This window comes from Podarcis bocagei (assembly GCF_964188305.1).
Source record: "Podarcis bocagei genome assembly, chromosome: 6".
Classification (NCBI taxonomy): Eukaryota; Metazoa; Chordata; class Lepidosauria; order Squamata; family Lacertidae; genus Podarcis; species Podarcis bocagei.
Window position 1 is genome coordinate 86,963,143 of NC_138130.1, and position 25,831 is coordinate 86,988,973.

The 25,831-nt window shown below is 42.0% G+C and overlaps 2 protein-coding genes across 7 annotated transcripts in view; one reads left to right on the forward strand and one right to left on the reverse strand.

Moving 5' to 3' along the window:
* Positions 1 to 25,831, forward strand: part of GUCY1A2 (guanylate cyclase 1 soluble subunit alpha 2) — a 503,968-nt gene that overhangs the window by 351,389 nt on the left and 126,748 nt on the right. The window lies entirely within an intron of this gene.
* The window catches only part of GRIA4 (glutamate ionotropic receptor AMPA type subunit 4), a 229,393-nt gene that overhangs the window by 34,248 nt on the left and 169,314 nt on the right, over positions 1 to 25,831 (reverse strand). For 5 of the 6 annotated variants that reach the window (XR_014008980.1, XM_081197627.1, XM_081197626.1 and 2 more), the window contains exons 5-10: positions 24,031 to 24,084; positions 21,285 to 21,443; positions 20,519 to 20,686; positions 18,527 to 18,631; positions 12,246 to 12,356; positions 121 to 327 (exon numbers count right to left, since the gene is read on the reverse strand). Coding sequence is in view for 5 of the 6 variants with exons in the window: in XM_081197627.1 (XP_081053753.1) it covers positions 121 to 327; positions 12,246 to 12,356; positions 18,527 to 18,631; positions 20,519 to 20,686; positions 21,285 to 21,443; positions 24,031 to 24,084 (804 nt within the window). In the remaining variant the exon portion in view is untranslated. Of the gene's footprint in view, positions 1 to 120; positions 328 to 8,790; positions 10,373 to 12,245; positions 12,357 to 18,526; positions 18,632 to 20,518; positions 20,687 to 21,284; positions 21,444 to 24,030; positions 24,085 to 25,831 lie in introns of those variants that run through there. The other variant, XM_081197630.1, reaches the window with a different exon arrangement.

A 25,831-nucleotide genomic window follows, 5' to 3' on the forward strand; every position in this document is an offset into this window, starting at 1 on the left:
ATATGTCAACATTTGCCAAGAAAAGAGCCAGACAATCACTGGGACGTATATAACCCTACATGACAACTACACTCATGAGAAGTTGATGCAAAAGTTGGCATCAAAAATAGATATGCTTACCCCATACACCAGTTCTCCCACCATCCCATTCCAGATTTTTGTGTTTGGATCCCTTGCTCCGTATTTTCCATCAGGAACAATAGCAATTTTGTACTTGATGCCAATATGCTTTGCAATTTCTGATGCCAGGTCTACACAGTATCCTTCATACTTGTCATTCCCTTCAAACAGTTCTCTGTTTTTTTTCCACATAACATATGGGGCTTCCTACAATGAAAGAAGGAGAACTGTAAAAGATAAACACATAGCATAGCTTGTCCAAAGGTACATGTTATTTACCACCAGCTGTGTCATATCGAAAGGTCACATCAGATATTATTGAACTGATCACAAAATGGAAAAAGAAATCCATAGGAAATCTATATCTATCTATCATCTATCAGATTTGCAACATATGACATACACTTGTCCAGTTGAAATCCAAAACCCAATTTAGAATTTTTTTTTAATCCTTGGGCACATAAAAAGAATGACAAAATTAATGGACCAGTTGCTTTAAAAATCAATTTATTTACAACCATATTTTAACACCTTTGTTTATATGGATAACTTATTGACTTGTATTGGAATAATTTTACTCAAAAAACACCCCTGGGTATAGGTGCCTTTTCAATACGCTGAAGGAAGCATCAGATACCCCTTATAATTCAATAAGCAAAATAGCACTCACTGGGTCGGATCCAGACAGGCCTTTCTCCTTCTGTTCATGGAAGGCTCCAAGATCCAGCAGAGGCTCCATGGCAGAGATAGGGGAGCCCTGCCCCCCTGCACTATGTTTAATGCTGCTCTGAAGGATTGGCCAACCCTCTACAGTTTTTCAGGGAGCAAAGAGGGCTGAAGGCATAATCAGTGGAGATAGCCTATTTCTCTCTTTCCTCCTGAGCCAGCAAATACCTGCTGAGTACGTTTCTGGATCCAACCCACCATTAGGAATGTTTTAATATGTTTTAATTTTCATTCCCTATAGAATCAATACAAGCAGAACTTAAAGAGAACTAAAAAATAAGTAAACAAGCATGCTATTCATCCACAGCCCTGTTGATTAAAACAGCCCTGTTGATTAAAATCAACCCATACCAATTAATCAACCACACCTTAGCTGATTAGTGTGTAAATTTCAATCACGCAGTCCTCCATTTAAGTGAAACATAAGGAAAGATTGCATCCAAAGATCTGTAGATTCAAATTCTGTTCCTTGGAGATTCAGAATTCTGTTCTTTGACTTATAGTTTAATTTGCTGCAATCAATCTTCAAAACAAACGAGGTCAACCATCATAGTGCTTCTTTTCCCACGTGTCTCATTGCTCTCTTAAAGCTGTTTCCCTCTCTTTCCTCCTAAAGCTCCCCCCCCCCTGAGTTCTCAAATGTGGTTGTGAGATCATTTCTCCTTCCCCACATGTAGCCAGGGGGGGAGTTCCAAATAGTGCATTAAGTCAAAAATCCAAGCACCATGCGGAGATTTACATGACATTTCAAAGGTACCATTTTTGAATGCAATCTGAACATATATGCAGTTGCCTTTTATCAAGTTTGGGGAGTGGTCCATATGGACCAGTACTGTCTGCTCTTAAAGGCTCCCCCATGTTCTTTTTTCAAGAGGGCATTTTGTTTTGTGTTGAATTTGGAACGCCCTGAACCCAAATAATGAGTTCTAAGCAGCGATGTCTGCGAATTCTGATGACAATGAAAAAGGGAGTGGAAGATGGCAATGTTCACTGATTCATCCTATGTTCAGGATAGCGAATGCGACTGGTGGTCACCGTTGCTGTTGTGGTTTGAAACCACAGATTGATTACCCCCTCCCGCCGCCACATATGTGTTGTGTTTTCTTTGCACTGAAATGAGTGGAACATGTAAAGACAACGGGATTACATAAGTTACACAATTAGTTATGTGAATCACACAAGTTATATAATTAATCGTGTAAACACCATTCCCCCCAGTTGACAGCAAGGTGAATTAACGTCGTTTTTGGCAGAACATGAATTGCAGTGAAATGGAAATGATTCTGCCTGTGAAAAATGCAGGGCGGAATGGAAAATTATTCATTATTACGTCATAAGCAAACACAGAAAAGTCATTGTAATCATTATAGGCAAATGGAGAAATATTTCGGGAAGATGGTATTTTCACCATGGTACATCTTCATTTTGACACTGTGTCAATGCCTTTTCTTTGTGTTTTCAATTCCTTATGTAGCAGCATCCCTGCATTACCCAATGTATCAGTTCTAATATTAGAGATTTAAGATTTCATTTAAAAAGGGGGGTGTTTGGTAGTGCCGCATCACTTACATCTGATGACCAGATAAAAGACACAGAGGTTGTTGCCATTAAAGTCACCATTTGCCAATAGTTCCTCATCAACTCTCATTTGGGCTGAGCTGTGACAACAGTTGGCAAATGTTGTGCCTTCAAAGGATAACCATAGCAGCCCCCTACATTTGTGTCCTGTCCAAATAGATTATGCAATAATACATAGCCAAAATAGGAACGACTCAGATATTTACTGGGACTATGTTGCTGGAATTATCTGGAAAACAAGAAAACTTTCATTCCGTCTTCAATGAAAATAATGGGCTCCCAAGGTCAATATTGTGTAAACCAGATAACATTCATCATTTGGAGCACAACGCTACCAATTATGGTTGTTTTTATGTGTTCTTGCGGCTTCTGGGGTTCTCCGGAAGCTTATGGTGGTCAGATAATGGCCACACGCTACATGTTCAAACTGTGATAACCAAAGCTTACAGAAAATGCCAGCCCTTGTGTATGCTGTACCTTCAAGCTTGTTTCACTTTGTATTCAACTTTTGCCTTTGGAAAGAACGGCATTGCCAGTTGGGACGACCAAAAGCAACCCCCACACCCCTACAGTGAGAAGTGGTTCACTCCATTATTCCCCCTACCCCCTCATTCTGTGCTCATTGTTTTGCATGTGTACACCCAACCTTTATTTGTGAAAGTTTTGAAACTTTTGCAACTGCAACTATCTCGTCACTAAAAGCAGCTGAAAGACCAAGCATTACTAAAAATAAAAAATGAATTATCTCCTTTGCAATGATATCAGATCACCCCATTTCTCCCATGGGCAATATTGCAGTTGCAGGAACTCATTCAGAGCTGTTATAGCTGAAACATTTATAGAAATCCAGCAGAGAGATAGTGCCTTGCAAGACATAATACTCTGCACACTTAGGGTACTTAAAAACGTAATTGGGAGAGGTTTAGCTTTCCATGATGTGCCCATATATATTGTCTTTTGTCCCTGTAGTTAAGCAGGCTTTGAAAGAATAGAAAAACCTTCAAAACTTGATGATCAGAAGCAAAAGCAGGGTAAACGCAGTACCATGTTGTGTGAAGGGATCGAACAAATGATGGCCTTCATAGCCACAACTACTCGAAAAAGATAGGTTGTTTATGTGATGAATGCATAATCCATTGTTGGCTCCATCAGGCAACCCATTTTGATTTCTATTCCTGCCACACAACGGCTACAAAACTAAACACGTGTTGAGAAGATATCCACCCACCATTTGGCCTGATGCAGTTTCTAATTACAATAAAATTAGAACACTCTGGAGGAGGTTTATGAAATATAATTCCACAGGAAATCCACATTTCAAATGATTAGTAACAAAGTATGAACATAGATCATCAAAGTGGTACAAGCTTTACTTACAGAAATCTGATATCTATAACAATGGTTAACATTTAAAATATACAGCTTTGCAACAATAGATTTATCAGTGTAGAGAAATCCTTCACAAACTTGCTAGTACACAGCTCATAATTAGAAACTAGGGAATGGTCTTTTTATTTTTTGAAAAGGAAATATATTGTCTCTATGCTTAATTTATACTCAGAAAAAATAATCTTGCACTTCCCAGAGAACTTCAGAGCATTTGCTAAAGTATAGAAAAGACATTTATCAAAGGTTTGAAGGTCAGTCTTGCAAATAATAATAATCATTCGCCTTGTCATATATAATAAAACATTCCATGGGATTCAGTGGGAAGGCAATTTACACCTCTATGTTTGGCAAATATAGAAGAACCAAGTTCTCCACACTTTTTCGGCTAAGTGCTGTGCAGTCTGAAACTATTGGTCAAGACCTGGAGCTGAACTGGTTACAACCAATGTTGCTTCTTAGTTCATCTATCTGAGCACCTACATAGACCCTCCCTGACCTTTGAAGGCTTCTTGTATAGTTAAACAGATTAGCCTCTCCTGCCCAAGCTTGCATGGCCCAGTTCTGAAGCTGCTCTAGCATACGTCAAAGCCCTGACAAAAGTTTTGCTATGGTCTGTGATCGGCGGAGGTTAGTTTCAGTCACACTTATATAGGTAAAGTTGGTATTGGTGTTCTTCAGCCAGGAACTCTCCCTGCCCTCTCCTTCAGCATCCAAGAGAGCAGAAAAAACATGGATGCCATGGATGTAAAAAATGGGGGACACTCATGTATTTTTCTTGTCATAGTCCTGTTGCTCTGGGGGGTGAGGGATTGCTTCATTGCAATTCAAAAATGCACTAGCAAGCAGCCTGTGGCGGTAGGCTATGGGCAGGTGCATGACTGATTTTGGAGCTTTTAAAAAAGGCCTTGGATTTCAAAGACCTGATCCAGCTCGTCTCATGTTCTTATGGTCATGCGGATTTTAAAAGAATCTCCATTTCAAACCCACATGGAAGCAGGATAGGCTGAAGTTAGTCCCATCCACATATAGAATGGGGATGAACTGTCCATCCAGATTAACAATGAGGAATGGGTTCTGTAAATGTCAACAAACTTGTTCACATGTGAACAAACCAACAGTAGTTTAGCAGCTAGATGCTGCAGCTATTTTATAGAGAGTAGCTTGCTAAATATTCTAAAAGCAAAACAGAAACGTCTGATCCAAAATCCCATTAATTTCAGTATCAAGAATTTAAGCAAAATATTAATTTTCCCATTCAAATCAGCTGCGCTTAAAATGGCTTGACTTCAGCAAGATTGTATACATGTTTCTTCAGCATATTTGTTTCTTCCTAACAATTGTTTTTATTCATATGCAAATCAAAGCAATTAAACACTCAGTTAAAATATGTACAATTACAGCACAACAGTAGACATATTTACTATTAAATCCCATTGTGTTCTATAGAATTTACTCCATAGTAAGCGTGCTTACTTTGGCAGCATCACACTCCAATTGTATACGTATTTCCTCAGAAGTAAGCTCCGTTGAGTTCAACAGGACTTACTCCCAGGTGCAATGCTAAACCCACTTATCTGAGAGTAAGCTCCCCAAACCTCAATGGGGCTTACTTCTGAAGAGACATGTATAGGATTTGTACTGTAAATCAAGTATGTGCCTTCATTATATACCTTTAAGCACCAGGCAAAAACGTTCCTCTTTAACCAGGCCTTTGGATGACGGACATCCTATGCCGTTTTAAAATGTGTTGAGGGAAAGTGTTATTGGGTTGTTTTTGTTTTGTATTTTCTGATTTCATCCTGTGAACCGCCCTGAGACCTGTGGGTATAGGGCGGTTTACAAATTTAATTAACTACTACTACTATTATTTCTTTAATCAGCCAATACCCCCAAAACACTGAATTAGCAGATAAATGCACCTGGGTGTTTCAACATATTACAAGGGAGAGAAAAAGAAGCAGAGATGTTGTCCATAATATCTGCAACCTGATGCCATCCAGAGGGTTATTCAACTAACTCAGAGCAGATGCATTGCAATTAATAGATCTAACTCAGTCATGTTTATTATGTTCAGTGGATCTACGCTGAGCAACGCTTAGTTGAATACCACCCAAGGGGTTTTGCTAGTGCTAGCAAGGAACGCTCATAAAACACAAATGGAATAGCTCCCTCTCTGTTCTACTCTTGAATACTAGCCTAGATGTTTTGGACTACAACGTCCATCAGTTCTAGGCAGCATGGCCGGTCAGGGATGATGGGAATTGCAGTCCAAAGCATCTGGTGAACACCACATTGGGGAAGGCTGGCATGTACTTTCAAGAAAGGACTAATTTGTATTCATTATGTGGATCTGGGGTCTGTTATGAATCATTTTGTGGAATTATCAGGGGGTGTTTCTTGGGTCTGGGTTTAGACTAGGTGTTCCTGATTCGATACAGTTCTTTAACATCCAATAATTAATTCACATATTTATCCTCCCCCTTTTAGACTTTGTAATTTAAGAACACGGCAGGTGATCTAGTTCTCTACATCATTAAAATAAGAATTATTACGCTACATAAATGTTAACTAAAGCTCTCTATTTTTATATCAGCTTTTTAAATAAACCCCCACTAACAGCAAATTCATTTTTTTCACATTAAGGTAAAACAAAAAGATAATCACATCTGCTATACAACCAGAGAACATATTGTTTCCTAAAAGTAGAACATGCTGATTTGGGCAGTATAGATTAATTCTACTGATATCCTGTGTCTATGAATGAAATAGCACTGCATCAAATGAAGCACAGGAACATACAAAACCAGAGGACACTAAGCAAATTGCCAAATGTTTTATTAAAGCATGCCATGCGGGAAAGAGTTACTAATAAATAGATACCTGCCTTCCAGAAACGGAAAAGCTGAGCATTACTGATTCCTAGGAACTATTTAATTAAATGTAGAAATGGACCCAGATCCAATTTCAAAGCAGCCCCAAATCCTGTTTTTCCCAGTGGCACTGAATTAACTTTCCTTTAATATGAAGAGGGAAGTGAATGGGACACGTCACTCAAAGCAGCCTTTTTCACTTGCTCGCGTTACGGAAGAAAGCACATTCACAAGATTCTGGAGATAGACCACAGCTAATTAAATGGATCTGTATATATACAGTACGTGGCTGAAGGGAGTGACGATGCTGTTGCTGCAAACCAGCACAGGTCACTGTTTGCCTTCAGAGTTAAGTGCTGGGGCTCAGTGCATATAATTAGTTGGACCTTGCCTGTAGCCACGTTTATCAATTGCAACTCAACTAGCATACGGCGAACTCTTCTTATACCAGATGCTTTGTGGGGGGAAATTCCATTGCAGCTGCAATCTGGGACAGAAACCTGGGCGGTTCTAGATGGGGCTGAATCATTACTGGACTCTAGAAGCAAAATTAAAAAAATAAAAATCCTTCCACTAGCACCTTAGAGACCAACTAAGTTTGTTATTGGTATGAGCTTTTGTGTGCATGCACACTTCTTCAGATACACTGAAACAGAAGTCACCAGACCCTTATATATAGTGAGATGGTGGGGAGGGTATTACTCAGAATAATAATAATAATAATAATAATAATAATAATAATAATAATAATAATAATAAATACTCCTCCCTTCCCAGTTCAAAAACCGGGCTCAGGGTGGCTAACAACAAATTAAAAACACTTAATTATAAAGCAGCATAAAATACAGTATTAAAACATGAATAACAATAAAATTCAAAAATCAATTTAGGGGAAATAAGCATTAGATAATCCCCAGGGCTAGCTGGCTGAATTGGTCCTACTTGGGCCAGTGAGGAGGCCAGGGGAGAATTAGCTGTGAGGTCTCAGAACGGGTGATCTTCATAAAAGGGGAGGGGGAGGGAAGAGAAGGGAAATAAAAGATCAGGCTGAATTCAAATTAAAGGCCAGGCGGAATAGCTCTGTCTTACAGGCCCGACAGAAGGAGGTTAAATCCTGCAGGGCCCTAGTCTCATGGGACAGAGCATTCCACGAGGTCGGAGCCATTACTGAAAAGGCCCTGGCCCTGGTGGAGGATAGTCTAACTTCCTTAGGGTCAGGGACCTCTAAACTATGGTTATTCATGGACCTTAAGGCCCTCTGTGGGGCATACCAGGAGAGGCAGTCCCGTAGATATGAGGGCCCTAAGCCACAAATGGACTCTAGAAGGTTATGCAATAAAGCATGGCAAGGGCATGGAAATAGTATTGCAGTGGTGAGCCTGGGACCCTCCACATCACAAGCTACCTTTGGTCATGCTGGCTGGTAACGATGGGAGTTGGGAGTCCCAACAGTAACTGTAGCTCTACAGCCATCCCTGCACTACTGTCATGACACCAGGCACGTGGTTTTTCATTACATGTGAAGAGATGTAATTTGACAGTAACGTAGAGATACCTTTACGCTGGAATCTATTGGTGTTACCATTTGGCTACTAAGCTTAGTAATAAGCACCTGGTTGTACCAAACACATATGATATAAGCTGAGTTCTCCGTATATTCTGTGGTCCAGGATACATCTGCAGCTCTGTTCATGTGCAGTCGGTGCCGCGCACTGGACTTAATTGTTTAAGCACCATCACATACCAGTCTACATGGGTAGGAGAGGTAGGTGTGAATGTTGCTGTGTTGCTGGGCTGTGTCACAACATCTTCCAAGCTCCATCTCCAATAGGTTGGATCTAAAGGCTCCGTTCCTCTGAAAGAAGGAGTCGTCCTACAATGGAACGAGTCCTTCAGGCAAAGGAGTCTTTCCGTTTCAGAAGGACACCTTTCATCATAGGAAACTCCTTTGGATTATGGAAGGTGATCTTTAGGTCCAACCTATGTATTCAGAACCTGCTAGAAAGCAGCAAGTCCCGGCTCTGTTCTGGAAAGCATGTTCTCCTTCATGGAGAGCATGTGTTGCGGTGGGGTCCAACAAGACATCCCACTGTTGCTGAGTGCAACATTTGCAATTGGGCTCCTCTTGTCATTGGATAGAATTTGATGTTGCCATTTTGTGATTGACAGCCAAGAAGGCTTTTATTCCCTGCACGCAGCGTTGAGCTTCCTCTTTTTGCTGCACACATTGGATCCTGCCCACCCTCCCTATATTTAGGGTTGTTCGCATTGACCTTGCTATGCCTGTCATGGGGTTGTCTGCTTTTGGGGCAGGGGCCTGGTAGGAATTTTGTCCATTTGGCTGATTGGCTGGTGCCATTTGGTTTTTGCCTACTGCGTAGCAAATCACCAGAACTTGTAAGGTTGAGGTTAGGCATTGGTTTTATGAATTGGTTGGTGGAGGGGCATGGATTGGCTGTGCCTGCCCCTCCAATGCTGCTGCTGCAAGAGTATTCCGTTAAAGGAATCCAGGGGCTCACCATGCTTTTGTCCGAACCCCTGTCAAGGGGCTAGGGCCATGCAAGAACCCCTGGGAGCATTTGGGGAGAGGTGAGGGCATGGTACCCAGCTCCATCTTTCTCCCCTTAATGTTTTCCCTTTCTGACTTCGTGGGCATGCAAATGTCAGTCTGTCCCCATGCAGGGTCAGAGAGTCGCAACCAATGCCTAAGCAACCACTCACATTGTTTGTATTTTAATAAAGTTGTGGCCAAAATTATGCCAAAAACCTTAAAGAAAAATTCTGTGTGAATTGTGTTTTTATTGGAGTGGCTTGGGGACCTCAACATGCAAATGTTTCTGCCCTGACCAACGTTTGTGGTTCTGGGAATAAAATCCAGACCATCCCTCAATTGGTGCACGGCAACAGAAAGAAATTTGGACACTGTGCACGAGCCACTCCATATGAATAGCTCATTACAAGCGGAGAACCAAACACAGAAGTAACTTTCACCTGCACGCTGAAGCTCAGCCTTAACACAATGGAAAGGGCACAGACTGAACATTTAATAAGGCTCCCCCCACCCCGGCTTTTGTATAGTTTTGTTTAACTCTGAAATGGCATGCTAGGGGAAGCCTTGGCATGCTACATAAAATTCATTCAGATCCTTGGTTTGGAAAATGAAAATACCAGTCCTAGGACTGGTTGAGTTATTTCGCAGAGAACATTTATTATGCACATCAAAACGCTTCACTGCAAACGAGACAAGACATTTTAAACAGTTTCTTTCCCTTGCATCCTGCTTCTTTCTCTTTCTGCAAGCACTGCTTAGTTGCTCCTAAACTTGGAAGTATTTTACAATAATTTACACTGTACATGTATGAAAGCCTTAATTTAAAGACGGGCATGAGAGGGGAAAACACAACTGAGAAAGCCTTGAAATCCTCATCATTTTCTTCATAGCTTGGCCAAGTTGAAGATTGAATGCCACCTGCTTTAGGCATTTCAGAATAGTCACAGAGCTTTTTTTCCCCCTTGATGGTTCAGTGCCTGGTCATCCAGTCAGAGGATCAGAAATCCATATGGAAAAATATAGCTCAATTCTACTATACTGGAGGTTAACGCTTGAGCCTTAGTTAGGAATGTTCACGGCGGAGTGGGACGCTTTTCTTCCTTGATCAATTTCTTAAAATAGGATTCTTCATCAGAGGCTGAAAAGAGGAGGACTGTACTGAAGTATGATTTTTCCATTACTGTGTCTTTTTTTTTCAAAGGAAAAAGATACATTTTTTATAAGTCCCATGCAAAAAAAGAATTATGCAATTAGGTTAGGTTTACACTCGTAATTTCTGAACACAATATTAGTTCTTTCCACCCTAGAATGACAATCCTTAACAGGTGATTTGTCGTAATGGCAATGAATGCGTCACCATACTCAAGTCTCACAAACAATGCAACAGCTAGTGGTGCAGAGAAATCCAGTCCCACACACTTTACCTTGGATTGTTTTCAGTTCATCACCAATTTAGAAATAAAAAAATTAAAAAACAAAAATCTGGTTAAGGAAGACTAACACCATGTAAAGCACTCCGTGTTTCTTAAAACAAACCTTATCTGAAGTGGTTGGGGAGAACAACCCCAATTCTTTTCTAATGAGATATGTGAAAAGGGCAGTACAAACCAAGTTTTTTTTTTTGGGGGGGGGGAATTAAGACTATTCAGGTAAAGGTCATCCTTTGCCAGTCTGCTTTGACACACATCAAATTTAAAGGGCACACCTGACTTTGGAAGAAACAAAAATAGGTTAGCTATTCCCTTCAAGAGGTACAGCTTCTTTTGGAAGAACCAATTCTGAGACCAATATATTCCCTTTTTTATTGCTGATAGCTTTGAGTAAATGGTTACATTTTTTTTTATTATTTCCTTAGAACTTTTAAAATGTAAAAATCCATGATAAGTGTCACAAATAATAATATAAAACATACTGGCCATAATCCATCCAAAGTCCAACACTTTTTTAATATCCCACTGATTATTAGGTGAGAAGGACACAGCAGTTCATGGGAAAGGAGCAGTCACTTCCTAAACCATGCCAGGTCATTTTGGGCTGGTAGAAAGGTGCCCCCACCCCCGGCCAGCTTTTTCCATTCCTCCCCACCTTGAAAAAATTCCTTCAAATGACAAGAGTGGCAGAGAAAATGTGCCATATCTAGGGTTGGTGAAATGTCTCGGCCCATTGCGGTATGTGTCAAGGGAAAGAAGAAGCAATGTTTATGGTGGATCCAAGGTCTTCTCTGACATACTCAACATGCCCCTGGGATGCCCTTTTTCCAGGTCCGCTGGTGAAACTTTCTGCCACCATATTACACAGTGGGGAGTGGGGCCCATAGTATCCAAAGGACCCTCACCTGCCTTCTGTGAGAGCTAAGAACTGCTCTTTTAAACACGTACATATGCATCAAAATCAATGGTACTTAAAAGCGCTTCGCTTTGGATGTATTGTGGCTGCTGTGGGTTTTGTTCAGTGATATCTTGACATGGTAAAAATGACTACAGAACCAGTGTCTAAGAATCAGCTTCTGTTCGAAGACATGCTTTCAAAAATTACGCATGTTTCCATTTTGCACACATAAAGAAAAATGAGTAAATTGTTCTAAAATGAACTAACTAGCAAAAATGTACTTATTTGCTCTAAGAGTCAGGGAACCTGCATTTCTTGCAAATTGCAATGCGTAACAAACATCCACCAGATACATGTATTCCTCTATGTTTCCCCCCTTTAAAAACAAAACAGAAAGCATTGCAAAAAGAGAGAGGGCTACGTTACTGAAAGGTAGCTTTTTTCTCATTTCAGAACTTTTCATTTTTTGTATATGGTATACTGCATAACTGAAACATTTTAAATACAGCAATAATTTGTTTTGATCAAAGAGGACTTTAAAAAATATATTAAAATTGTTATTTTAAGATTTTTTATCTGCCACTCCTCTGTTAACTTGCCCACTCTGATATTTACTTTGTGGGAAATCAGGCAAATATATGGCTTACAGGCCTGCACTTTCTTCCTTTCTTTTAAAAACTTACCATAATTGTGGTTACGATTACTGTTCTGTTCTCAAGAGCTGACGTGTCATTTCCCAATGTAGGCTCATGCTGAATCAAAACTAATTTATCCATATCATTCCAGTAACCAATCTGAAACACATAAATGCAAAAATTAAGTTTGCATACATATATGTGGATGATATGATTTGAGCACTATGTTCCCCTTGTTTTGGGATGATGTGATTTATTGATTATACATAACCAGATGTTCCATTGGGGGGACAGTATTGACTAGGGGCTCATCCAGGCTTCCTTTTGTGTTGAGTTTTTAGGCACAATTCCAGCCTTTAAACTGTGGGTCTGATCAGTGTTATGTCACGGCGCTTTCCCCAGGAAAGCCCACATTTTACCTGGAAAGTATGGCACAAAAGGAAGTCTGGATGAGCCCGAGGAAGATCTGTGTAAAGAGCTAAGGCGATTTATTAAGTTTGCGAGTAGTATGGATTATGGTCAGGATTATGGTGGAAAACAACATTTATCAATATGCCATTTATCACTTCACTTGTAAATCATAGACCTCTCAGGCCAATGCTCACACACCATAGTTATGACTTATCAAATGTACATTCAGTTTATGACAAAAAGAAACAGAATTGAACAAACAGGAAGCCCACTGCATGTATGTTTGTTTTCCTGGAAGAAAGTATCTGATTTTAATGGGATTTATTCCTTCCAGTTCTGTATGCACTTACATGGAAATTTTTCACAAAGAGCACAGAGGGATTTATGCCAGAGTGGTAGTCTTCAAGCTTTTTAGACCCAGGACTCACGTTTAGTCCACTGGAGACTCAGTTACTTTTAAAAATAATAATCAAATATTTGTATGGTGACAGTCCGGCTATTGTGACCCATTAGAGGTCAGGCGGAGAGCCAGAAGTGGATTTCCAACCAGCCATATGAAGGCCAATGTTTCATAGCAATCATATATATGGTTGATCTACCAATTAATTATCGAAGAGAGGTTAAAATAGAAAGCAAGCAAGTGGATCTACATTTGCTTTGGTTCGTGAATGCTTCTGGCTTGTGACCCAAAAGTTGGCAATAGGAAATGTAGTCAGTAGACAAGAGAGAGAGAGATAGAAAGTGGTATAGAGGAATGGTTACCAGAGAAATCCCCAAACGAGCATCTTCCTTTTAAGGTCTACTCATATGTGCAGAGCAATGTGGAAGCATCTGAGGAATTGGAGCTCACCTGTTCCCTTCAGTGAGCTGAGAAACTGCAAGTCTCCTGCTTCTATGTTATATTGTTTCTCTTTGGAGGAAGTGATTTGCAGAAACAATTGCTGGTTTGTTCATCAGAAGCAAATACAACTTCTTGGAACACACTGACCTGAGTCATGGGGAGTTGATGTGAGCTAAGTGGGACATTTATACTCTCTGAGATTCTTGTCCATTATTTGTGAATTATTCATCTCCCCTATCTATAGAGACAAGATTCACGGTATGCTTAGCATTCCCATAGATACACCCAGCGGCGTAGCGTGAGTTGTCAGCACCCGGGGCAACGCAAGTAATTTGCGCCCCCTAACCCGGGGCAAGGCAAGTAATTTGCGCCCCCCCTAACCCCTAACCTGCGAGTTGCCGCTGGCGCTGCCGCCCAAACGACGCCGCTTGCCCGGAGGAGGAGGGGGGCAGAGAGGCGAGGAAAATGCAACGGCCCAGCAGCTGCAGCAGCACCGGCGGAGGCGGGGCTGTGAGGAGGGGCTGCCTGGCGCGTCCTCCGCGGCGAGCGCTGAGAGTCGCTGCCTGCTGGGCGCCTTCAGCCCGGGCGCGCGCACAGCTCGTTGGTTCCGCGAGACATGCGGCTCCGCTACAGCCTGCGCCCGAGGCTCTTCGGCGACTCCGGAGGCAGCGAGCGCGCCCCCCCCAGATGTTGCGCCCGGTGCGGCCGGCACCCCTGGCACCCACCACGCTACGCCACTGGCTACACCTATTCCTTGCTAGTTTTTCCCCCGGGAAATGTTGCAAGTGCAGTTTGAAAGCAATATCTATGGTCCAACAGAAGCTTGAGTGGGTTGGGGGAACATGTGCCAATGAAACAATAATGTTAAATCCTGCAAATGACAACTCAGGTTCATAATTTAATCACACAAATGCATTTGTGACTTTGAGCAGTGGCACATTGCGGGAATGTTTCTTTCATAGACACTCAAGTAAAATGGGTGAAGAAAAAGGTTTGCTTTTTGTCTCTCTCCCTGCCCTTTTCTGTTCTGGTGAACAGAATGCCATGAATTGATATTGCTGAGAGAATCATAAATCACGAAGCACAAAACACAAAACATAGGAAGCAGGGATGCACATTGGCAATAGAAGTGAAAACCTATTACATTGCTTGTGCTTATTTCTGATGACTTGTCCTGGATCAGAACAATGGTGCAGCAAATGAAGTATTGTGCCTTTGGAAGTAACAAATTCTAGATACGTGTGAGATGATGATGACTGGCTCCTGCACTTGGTGCAGACTCCTCCACAGAGTCTATGACCACTGAAAATAAGGCTGGTTTTCACAGGAACTGGAAGAATTTTTCTTCCTTAATTACTGAGCCGTACTATCCAGATAAGCATCATTCACATTTTGTACTTTAAGCAGCAAGAACAGAGCATCCAAGTACATTTCAACGAATAGCTAAGAATAAAATGTGTAGAAAGAAAAGTGAGTGAGGAAAATACAATAAAACCACGGACAGGCAAAACCACGGAGAGGAAACATGGAAAAGAATGTGTGGCAAAGGATACATCTAGACATAACTCAGTGGCGTTGAATCAAAATAAGAAAGAAATTCCTTGAAATAAGCAGTATTTAGAACTTTGACCACATCTGACATGCTATCAAATAAAATAAAACTATAGCTTGGTTTCTGAGTTGCCCTTCTGCACTACAGTGGAGAGCTGTTCACAAGAACTTAAATCCAAGCAACGTTTGCAAATCAACGGGGGCTAATCCTTTCAGGATATTGATTTGAAGACTAAGGGGATTTTTGATTTAGTTAACATCTATTTCCAACATGGGATGGAAAATAAAAATGGGGGAAAATGTTCTCCTCTTTTGTTTTACACGTTTATGTGGAAATGAAATCTCAGTAGACTCGCAGCTATGTAGTTGTAGACTTTAATTTGCACTCTTCCCTTTCTGGGGGCAGCAGGGATCTGCAGCTTATAAAAAATTAGAGGATAGGCTATCGCTCTGCAGTAGAGAATATGCACTGCATCCAGGAGGGTCTCAGGTTCAATCTCCAGCATATCCAGTTAAAAGGATATTAGCTGCCCGGGGAAAGATCTCAGACAAAAACTCCAAAGACCTACTGCTAGTCAGAATAGAAAGTATTGGAAATAAATGACACAGTATAAGGTAGTTGTTGAGGCAGCTGGAAGGCTGGGGTAAAGGCAAGAAGGCAGGTGTCAGGGACTGGCTGGGTGAAGAGGAGTTGTGAGAGACACTAGCTGGGGGACCTCCAAGGGAAACCCCAGAGAAGGAAGGCTCAGAGCCAGGGGGTTGGTGGTGGAACTCTGAAGAGCAGTCAGAGGGAGGGGATTGGGAGGAGGGGCTTAATGCTGAAGGAGCAACAGGGTTTAGTGAGCAGGGAGAGCTGGTGGCTGGGAGCAGTTCAGAATCCGAGGCTGAAGCAGAGGAAGGAGGCAAAGAGCTTGCTGAAGAATCATGGGCATCTCCCTCTCCCTGAGGTGTAGGAAGGTCAGGTGGTACATGGTGCGGAAAATTTCTCCCCCCCCCATTGATTTTTTATTTTTGCCTGCAAAAATGGTTTTACGTTATTTCATATTTTCTTACAAAGGAATAGTAAGTAATAATAATAATAATAAATAACGTTTATTTATATCCCGCCCTCCCCGGCCAAAGTCAGGCTCAGGGTTCTAACATCAGATATATAACATTGGCATAAAATCAAACAATAATTAAATTACCTCCTAAAAATATGTCAAAATCAAATTAAAGTCTAATTAGATGGCTTTCCGCAGGGTTAGGGTTGGGAACAGTAAGTGCTCCACTGAATTGAAATTTCAGCCTTCACGACACAGGAAAATGGCCAAGTAAACAGCTATTTTCATGGAGGAGGGTCAAGATATTAACTGATATGCATGAAATATCATATACAGTGGTACCTCAGGTTAAGTTCTTAATTCGTTCTGGAGGTCTGTTCTTAACCTGAAACTGTTCTTAACCTGAAGCACCACTTTAGCTAATGGGGCCTCCCGCTGCTGATGCGCCACCGGAGCACGATTTCTGTTCTCATCCTGAAGCAAAGTTCTTAACCTGAGGTAATATTTCTGGGTTAGCGGAGTCTGTAACCTGAAGCGTATGTAACCTGAAGCATATGTAACCCGAGGTACCACTGTATAGGTATATAATCCCTAGTGTAGTAAGATAAGACCTTTGGAGCAGGCTTTTTTTAAAAAAAAGTTTTTTATGAACTGCCCTAGTAGGGCAGTAATGACCGCTCCCCGCTTAAAACGGGGGGCGCCCTTTGCGTGGACGCGTGCAGCCCTGGATCTGGAGCGGCCCCATCAGCATAGGCTTGGCTTTGCCTTCCCTCAGGTGGGATACCTGGAGGTCCCTGCCTACCTCAGTCAGCTGTCCAATCCCACCTGGGGGAAGCGTTGCCAAGGAGACCAGGCCAGGTAGGGGGAGGGATTACCTGCCCACACAATAGAGGGAGGATCTTACCTGGGAATCCTCACTTGGCTCCAGAGCTTCTCCCACCCTACCCACCCTCAGTTAATGTCTTCCTTTGCAGGTTAACTTTTATTCATAGGTTTTGCAGGTTAACTTTTCTTCACAGGTATGCGGGCGCTGCCACGATAAGGTCGCTGTTAAAGGGCCGGACAGGAATTTCCCTGCATTGGCAGGTTTCGCCTTTCCCGTTGCAAAACGTCACAACTTTGGCGGTATCAGGCCTTGGGCGGAATCCTTTAGTCCATCTTCCTCTTTGCGGCGGCGATACCAGGGTTGCCCGTTAAAGGGGTTTCTGAAGGGAGGCTTTGACCGTACGCCGAAAGGTCGTCATTGTTCTCACCTGCGGTGGCGGCGCAACGGGGGCGGCTATCTCTGCTTGAACATATGTTCTCCAGAGCCGGCCCATCCCCCCCCCCCACACTGGATAACCCTGAAGCTCCCTAGGTCCCCGGCTGGGGACTGGGGAGGGAGAACGCCCAATGCCTGAGCCAAGGTCTACCCACATTTGAAATTTAATAAAGTTGTGGCCAATTTAATCCCATAGCACGTTGTCTTGAGTCGTTATTACACATGACGGGGGGGACCGCTCGGGATCTGGGGACTCCGCCCGTCCACGCAATTGTTCCTTGATAATTTGTCACGCCCCTCCATGATGAAACTTGGGGCAGTCCGCCCCCCTCCCCCTTCCTACACCCCTGCCCTCTCATTACTGTGATTAGCTCCCCTCCCCGCTGGTCCCCAAGAACACTCATGATAATGAGGGCAACAGAATAGTGACCAGAGGTGAGCAGGAGCTGGCTGAGACTGCTTGGGCAACACCCAGGGATGGAGACTTAGAGCAATGCAGAAGGAGAGGAGCAAGGCCTGCTGGGAGCAAGACCTCTTAGGAGCAAGACCTGCTGGGAAGTGTTGCTGAGTTGTATGCAGCTACCCTTAGTGTTGATATAAGAAAAAGCAACATTGCATAGAACTGAACAATAATGTGAATTCGACTCATAAACATATTATCCCTTGAGCACAGGCAGGCACTAATAGCATGCTTCTTCCCTCAGAAATACAACCTGACAGACTGAATTACAAATGGAAGCTGAAAAGAAACTCGTCTTACTACTATTGCAAGGTCCTTTCCCCCAAAACTCTGCCTGATGGGGGGGGGGAGGAGGGAACTAGTCCTTGAAATACCCTAACACACTTTTTCAGGTGATTGTATTTTTGGCCTGCAGCAAGGATATCACTGCAAAGTGGTTGTCTGACCTTGGAATCTTAAGCTTTCTACCTTCCTTTCTGTTTCTTTGCACCTCTAAGTTATCATGCTTGTGAAAAAACAATTGTTGCAAAAAGCAATATGAAAACAGAAGACCCCCCCATGGCAATCAGAAGATGCGATCCTCAGGATGGATTCAGACTTAATCATGCTTCATTGAAATGAATAAGTCCCGCTGAGGTCTACTCTGAGTTCTGACCAGGCTGGATCCAACCAATCAATGGGCTTGGTTACCATGGCACAGGCTGAAAATCATGAATGAACTAAAGAGTGGAGAACAGCTTGGAAGACTTGGCTGGCACATACCTTTCGAGGGCCATTGCTCTTCAGTTCAAACACGTCCATTGAATAGTTGACTCGGCGGCCATAGTGGTCAAACTGAACATTTCCCGTGAGTCCTTGTATTCGAACCTTGAGACAGGAAATAAATCAAGTTGGTAAAAAGCATGGATGTTTTGAAGTGCCTTTATGTGTGCGATAGGACACTCCGTTGTGTAACCTCGCTGCAACATTGAGCACCAGCTGCAGCTTCTGGGTCAACCTCAAAGGAAACGTCACATACAGGACACTACAGAATCCATTGTAGAGGCTGCCAGTTCATGGGCCACACTGGCCAGGCGTTCCTGGTCCAGGAATGGGCACCATTGGCATGTGGCCCCTTGGAGATTTCCCAGGAGGGAATGTGGCCCTTGGGATGAGAAGGGTTCTCCAGCCCTGCAATAGGGAAGAACTTGAAATAAGGTTCATGTTTCTGCCTGCCAACTTGTGCTTCAGCAGCACTTCCATCACATCACTTAGGAATTCTTAAAAACCCCGAGACTCCCCCTGCTTCCCCTCACTTTAGATAAAGACAAATATTGCCCTTTCTGTGGAACATTTGAAAGAAGCCCGATGTAGTTAGTAGCTTTCCGAAAGAGTAAATGTATACCTTTCAAGTGGTAATCTTCCTTTGTCCTGCATTTTCATTGTTACCCAAACTGCAATAAATTCTTACCATGTGTGCATAGGCAGAGAGCTGCCTGCAGCGACTTCTTTTCAGTGTCTCTATAGTATGCTCATTTGCGTTTGCAAATGGTTTAAAAATTCACTGTAGGCTCCCTTGCCCTCTTGCTCCTTCCTCTAATCCAGAGGAGGGGAGCCTTAGGCCCAGGGAACAAATGTGGTCCTCCTGGCTATCTGGTCCTCAGGAATCTCCCCCAGACCACTTCCCTCACCAGCCATGCTCCACACCACGAAGTGCTTTTGCCTGTGTGGTGTGTGTCTTCGATCTGCAATAATACTTCTTGTATGCCTGGATGCACAGATGTGTTTTGTATGTGCGTATATGTGTAGAAACCTGGAATGTTGCCTCTTGCACAAAGGTAAGAGAAGCATCTGCCTATACCTGCCACAGGTGTGTGGTCCCAGAAATGTTACCTGTGAGGAAATGTATCCCCCAGGATGCAAAGGGTTTATTTCCTCTGCTCTACTGCAATTGCCTCTCCCTGAAAAGAGAGGCTAATTTATCTTAATAGAGATTTGAAGAAGAAGAGGAGGAGGAGTTTGGACTTGATATCCCACCTTTCACTCCCCTTAAGGAGTGTCAAAGCGGCTAACATTCTCCTTTCCCTTCCTACCCCACAACAAACACTCTGTGAGGTGAGTGAGGCTGAGAGACTTCAGAGAAGTGTGACTGGCCCAAGGTCACCCAGCAGCTGCATGTGGAGGAGTGGGGAAGCGAACCCGGTTCACCAGATTACGGGTCCACCGCTCTTAACCACTACGTCAAGCTGGCTCTCTTAAAAATTTGAAATTTTTAAGCCTCTTTTTTCATCACAAATGCAGAGCCCTGACATCAGGGGAAAATATTTCCTTTTAAATGAAATAAGGAAAGTGAAAGATACCTTTCTTTTTGCAAGTTACACTGAGCTAACAAACCAAAACACCTTTTGAGGTGACAGAAATACATTTGGCGTGCAGTACCGCAAAAAGTTCAAACAGTTCTTAAGACAATTTTTTTTAAAAAAATGTTTTGTTTTATGAGTGTGATGTGAAATGCGGGGTTTGAATCATTGGTTCATATTCTTTCAGCAAAAACGTTGGAAAAGGAAATATAAGCAGGCTTTCAGTTCTGCCCAAATATTTAAAACCCTGAGCCAGTTACAGTAGCTCAGAGCTGCCCACCTGAAATAAACAAAAAGGAAACAATCACAATAAGGCATCGACTGCTAGTCGCTTTAGAGGTTTATGATGTTTTCCAATATCCAAAGAATGACTTCAGAAAAAGCAACTGGGTTTAAGTCTTTGCAAGAACCACACCTGTTTCAACGTTCTCTCCATGTCAATCCCTTGGCTCCATGGTGCAGCCGGGTTTGCAAGACAATCCCCTGCGTTCCCCCTCCTAGAAATGTCAATTTTCTGCCTTCGAAGGTTACGGAACGTCTCGGCCATCACAAGCACTCCATCGTAGGTTAGAGCAGAGGTATACTAAGAAAATGTAGAGATTGGGCATCAGTCTTAACAGTTTTGTTTGGTAAGGAAACTGGTTCAACATCAAGAATAAATCTATGAACAACTTTTCTCTCTCTCTAATGGAGGCTGAAGCTGAGTAGAATGGTTTTGTGGACCAGAGTTTGTGCCCAAAAGCAACTCTTATTCTTAAATAACTTCCTTTTAAATAGCAATAGTTGCTGCTGTTGCTAATAATAACCGGGGCACCTTTTTAATAGTGCAAAAGGTTTTTAATTTACTGCTTGAACAGAAACTAAACCAAATGGAGTCAATTTGGTGCCTTCCAGATGTTGCTACAGGACTACAACTTCCATCAGCCCCAGCCAGCATGACTGATGGACAGGGACCATAGGAATGGCAAGCCAACAAAAACTAGAGGGCACCACGTTGGGTATCCCTGAACTGAACACATTGAACCCTGCAAAGATCAACCCAAATTATTTTAACACCATGCCAGGAGATGGATAGCATTGACAATAGTTGCAGTGATTTTTTTTTTAAAGGTATGGCAAGTATGCATTGTTTAAGTTAACCTATCTGAGCAGTCATTTTAGGATATGTTGCAGACAAGTACCTTAGGAGGAGTCTCTGACCCTGGGTATTCTCTCTGGTCCAGTTTCTTCCACCGTTGCATGAGTTTAGCAACCATAGGCGTATTAAAATCCACCAGCTGAAACCCTGTGACATTGGCTCCTCCATGCATAAATCTGTCCAAAGAAATATCCTTGAATCCCTGCAAAAATCAATTAACGCAACACAAATTGAAAATTCTCTTGGTGGAAGAAGACTGGAAAAAGTTCAAAGACTATTTACAGAAATATTGTAAAATTTATGAATGTTAGAATGATGTTGGATAGAAACTAAGTGGTTTATAGCTGTAATGTTATAAGGGAATATGAGAAAATGAACTATTAATAGGTAAAAATCCAATGCTAAAATATATTAAGATTGAAGACCAGGATAAACAAAGAGGGGAGGGATTTGCTGAACTAACAAACTGAACTGGAATACAGAAAAGGGAGGCGTGAGGAGGTCCGGGAAATAAGCAAATGAAAGATAAGTTATTGAAAGATTGAATTGTTTTTAACTATTTTTATTTTGTATTTTTCTTTTTTCTTTTTCTATTTTGTAATATTTTGAAAACCTTAATAAATATCTTTTTTTTTTTAAAAAAAGAAAATTCTCCACACACTTTAAGTGACCGTACATAAACAGCCACGAAGTAAATCACGTTATATATGTATATTTTTCACATGAACAAGGACTTAAATTAGAATCATAGAATTGGTTGTGACCCCAAACGTCAACGTCCAATCCCTGCAAATGCAGGAAACTTACTACTATAGCATCTCTGATATGTGGCCATCCAGCTTTCACTTAAAACAGGGGTCTGCAACCCGCGGCTCCGGAGCCGCATGTGGCTCTTTTACATCTTTGCTGCGGCTCCGGGGCAGATACTAGCGAGGGGAGGAGGCGCATTGTGCGCCCCGACACTCCTCACTGTGGCGGGCACTGTACTGGCTGTGACATCGCATGGGGGCGGTGCGTGCGTTAGTCACGCACCGTCCCGACGTCACCTTCCCGCCCGCTGTCAGATCGTGGCTCCGGAGATATATTTGTTTTAAATGTCGCAATGGTTTTGCGGCTCCGAGTTGTTGTTTTTTCTTCGGAAACGGGTCCAAGTGGCTCTTTTTGTCTTAAAGGTTGCAGACCCCTGACTTAAAACATCCAATGAAGAAGACTCCATCACCTTCTGAAGTATTTTGTTCCATGGCTGAATGGTTCATGGTGTCATTAAGTTCTTCCATATGCTTATTATTAATCATTTTTTCTTGTTGTTTGGAACTACAGCTTCAGGTCCATCAGTTTGCTCCATGTGACAGCCTTTCAAATATTTGAAGGTGGCTGTCATATAAACACTTAATTCTCTCTTCTCTCTGCTCCTCGGGCCTTTCCACATAGGACACGCATCCCAGGCCCTTCACCATCTTTGTTGCCCTACTCTAGTCAGTTCTAGTTTGTCAATATTCTTCTTGAATTGCAGTATCCAAAAGTGCTTCAAATAAAGCCTGAGCAAAGCAGAATACACTAGCACCATTACTTCTTTTGATCTGGACATTATATTTCTCTTGATGAGAGTTACATTAGCTTTTATAGTGACTGGATCATATTTAGTTATTCATCAGCTAAACCCCCTAGGCCTAGATCCTTTTCATATGACCTGCCAGCTAAACCCCAGTGCTTGCGATTACAATATACTTCAAACAAAATACAAGTACTTAAGAAAGAAATCTATTGCAACAAAAACTAAGTCCTTCAGTACCAGCTACTGTGGCTGCACTACAGATCATTTCCCCATTCCAGATGATGAGTCAAACATGTTCCAACTAAATTTTAACCAGGATTGCCCTGTAACTTCCAGTTCAAAGTCAATAGCAAGATATTCAGCTCAAAAGACTTACTGGTGCCTGCACTTAAGAGTAACCCCAACAGGGTGAAATAAATAACTGTGGAAACAATTGCATTTTCCTAGTGAATATTTTTCTGCAACTGGAGTACTTGGAAGTCTTTGCAGCTGAATCTGATATTTCTGTATGCATGTCCAGAATGAAGAAACGGCTGTGGTTTGCTGTTATGTCATCTTGTTATGGTTGGAATGCTGTTTTTCTGTTACTTCTTGTCTTTGGACTGATTTCTGTAATCATTATAACTAAGAACAATAGGATTGTGCCATGGAGGAGCGGAGATGCGAACCCGATTCCCCAGATTACGACTCTACAGCTCTTAACCACTACACCACACTGGCTCTCGTACATTTATTTATGTACGTATTTGCTACATTTGCACCCCATCTTTCTTCCAATACACTCAAAGTGATTTACAATTTAAAACAATAGCATACAACCTAAATAGAGATAAACTTGAGCAGAAAAGGGAGTGCAAAGAGAAAGGGAAAAGAAGCAAATTCAGATACCAATTAATATATAATGTCACATAATTGTTACAATGAGCTAGTCACCTTTGATGCAACCATGTGTGTGTGTGTGTGCGCGCGCGCGTGTGCGCGCACGCATGCTAATGGGGACAATTCCAGTAGGTGAGTAGTCATACGGTTTCAACCAAGCCAGTGGAGGGAGCCTTGATGTATCAACTCTCCCTCAGTTGCTTTAACCCAGGAGCAAAGCTATCTGTGAGATACTCTGATCTCCAATGAGCCAACCCTATCTCACTCTTTTTGACTGCACAATCTCAATTTAATAAGGCCATGAAGGATTTTGCCAGACAAGCATGAAGTTAATTCATAAAAAAAATGTTCTTACCAGGTTTGCAAGGATGTAATGATAGTTTTTAACATGCTTTCCAACACTCACAATCTGTAGGAAGAAGGAAAGAAAGAGAACAATGGGTACGGCATTACTTCAAACAGTGGGTATCGCTTATGACATATAATTTGGGTAATATAATGTTGAGATTGTTTTACCTCTTCATCAACATTACAAAGGTACCTAACAATTTCAGTGCCTAGATGTTCGAAAAGAGCTCAAATAATCCCAAATGTGAATTAAATTTCTGCCACGTTTCTGTATATTTTACTAGCCTTCCGAAGGCTACCTTTGCAGGATCAGTTTGCAACTAGTTACGGAAGTGTAGGTTGAAAAAGCTATCAAAGGAGCATAGCAGAAAATGTCCAGGTTTGTCCTAAAGCAAGATCAGTCAAAGGTCCTCAAAATCAGAGCAGACAGATCTATAGAGAAAGTCAGAGTTCCTTGTAAATGAAGATATGCCAGAGAATTTATTGTACAAGCCATCAACTTCCCTCATTCCACCCAATCAATGAGATGAAACCATCATATTAAAACCATATAAACATGGGCATGTGAATTCAAATCTGGATCATCCATTGAGTTGCCATCTGCCCAGCAGACACTTCTGGTCATTTTTTAAATAGTATTTTGCACCTTTCTATTTTATTACATCTTAACTTCTGCTTTAACTATGGTTAATTTTTTTCTATTGCTCTGTTTCTTTCTGCTGTTTTGTGTATCTTACTGGTTTTTAAAACTGTTTTTGTAAACTGCCTTGAGAGTCTTATAAGTCAAAAGGCAAGGTATGCATTCCTTAAACACAGGAATAAATTAATACGGAGCCATCAAAACAAAACAACTCTTTCCTTTAAGTATTGTTAGATGCCACCCGCAACCTATGAGTGGTGTGAGGTTCCAGTGAGTTTCAGGAGCTCAGGATTCCAGTTTCCTTTTGGAAATAAGGCACAGCGAGACTATGGTGTCTTTAGGATATATGGTTTATTTACACATATATACAACATGAGCCTATGATGTAGGAGCTCACAGCATTATCATATCAAGAGGGTCTTCCTTCTCCTGTATCTGCAACCTTGGATTTAAACTGACTTCAGCCATGGCTCTGACACTCTCAGCAGCTTGCTGACTTTTACAGTCTGCAACCTCTTTTCTCTTTGTCATCTCCTAGCCAATTCTAAAGACTCTCCTTCCAAAACTCTTCTTTGTTTTCCAGACTACCTCAGAGCTAGAGGATGGGCTTCACCAAACTGCCATCTGGCACTGACTTTGCCTTCCTAATGGTTTTTCTAAATGGGTCATTACCTTCCCTTTGTCTTTCTTAATGGCTCATCTCCCAGGCAATTACCAGGCTGGCCTGCCTATTCCAGCAATTGAATCTGTCCTGAATCCAGGCATTAGAAGGGGGATTCCAGGCATTCCACCTACCCCCAGAGAGCTCATCAGTCTGCCATTTTGTAGAGACAGTTAAACACCTGTTGAAACATACTGCCTCCCATAACAAATGACAATGTTGTTGAGGCTTCCCCTGTATGACTGTGTGACATATCCACTGCCGAGATAAAAAGAACAGTGCCTCACTGTGCTATAAATTTGTAAGGGGCAAGGGGGCTTTTCACAAGTAGAAGGTTGAGACTAGAGTGGCAATATTGCGGCAGGAACAGCAACAATATAAACATGGAAAGAGATGAGATTTCTATGCAGCACCTGAAGCAAGTATAAATCTTTCACAAAGTATTTTAAAAGCCTTTGAGGGAGACAAAAAAAGATGATTCACTGAGTGCAGGCGAACATTCAGTAC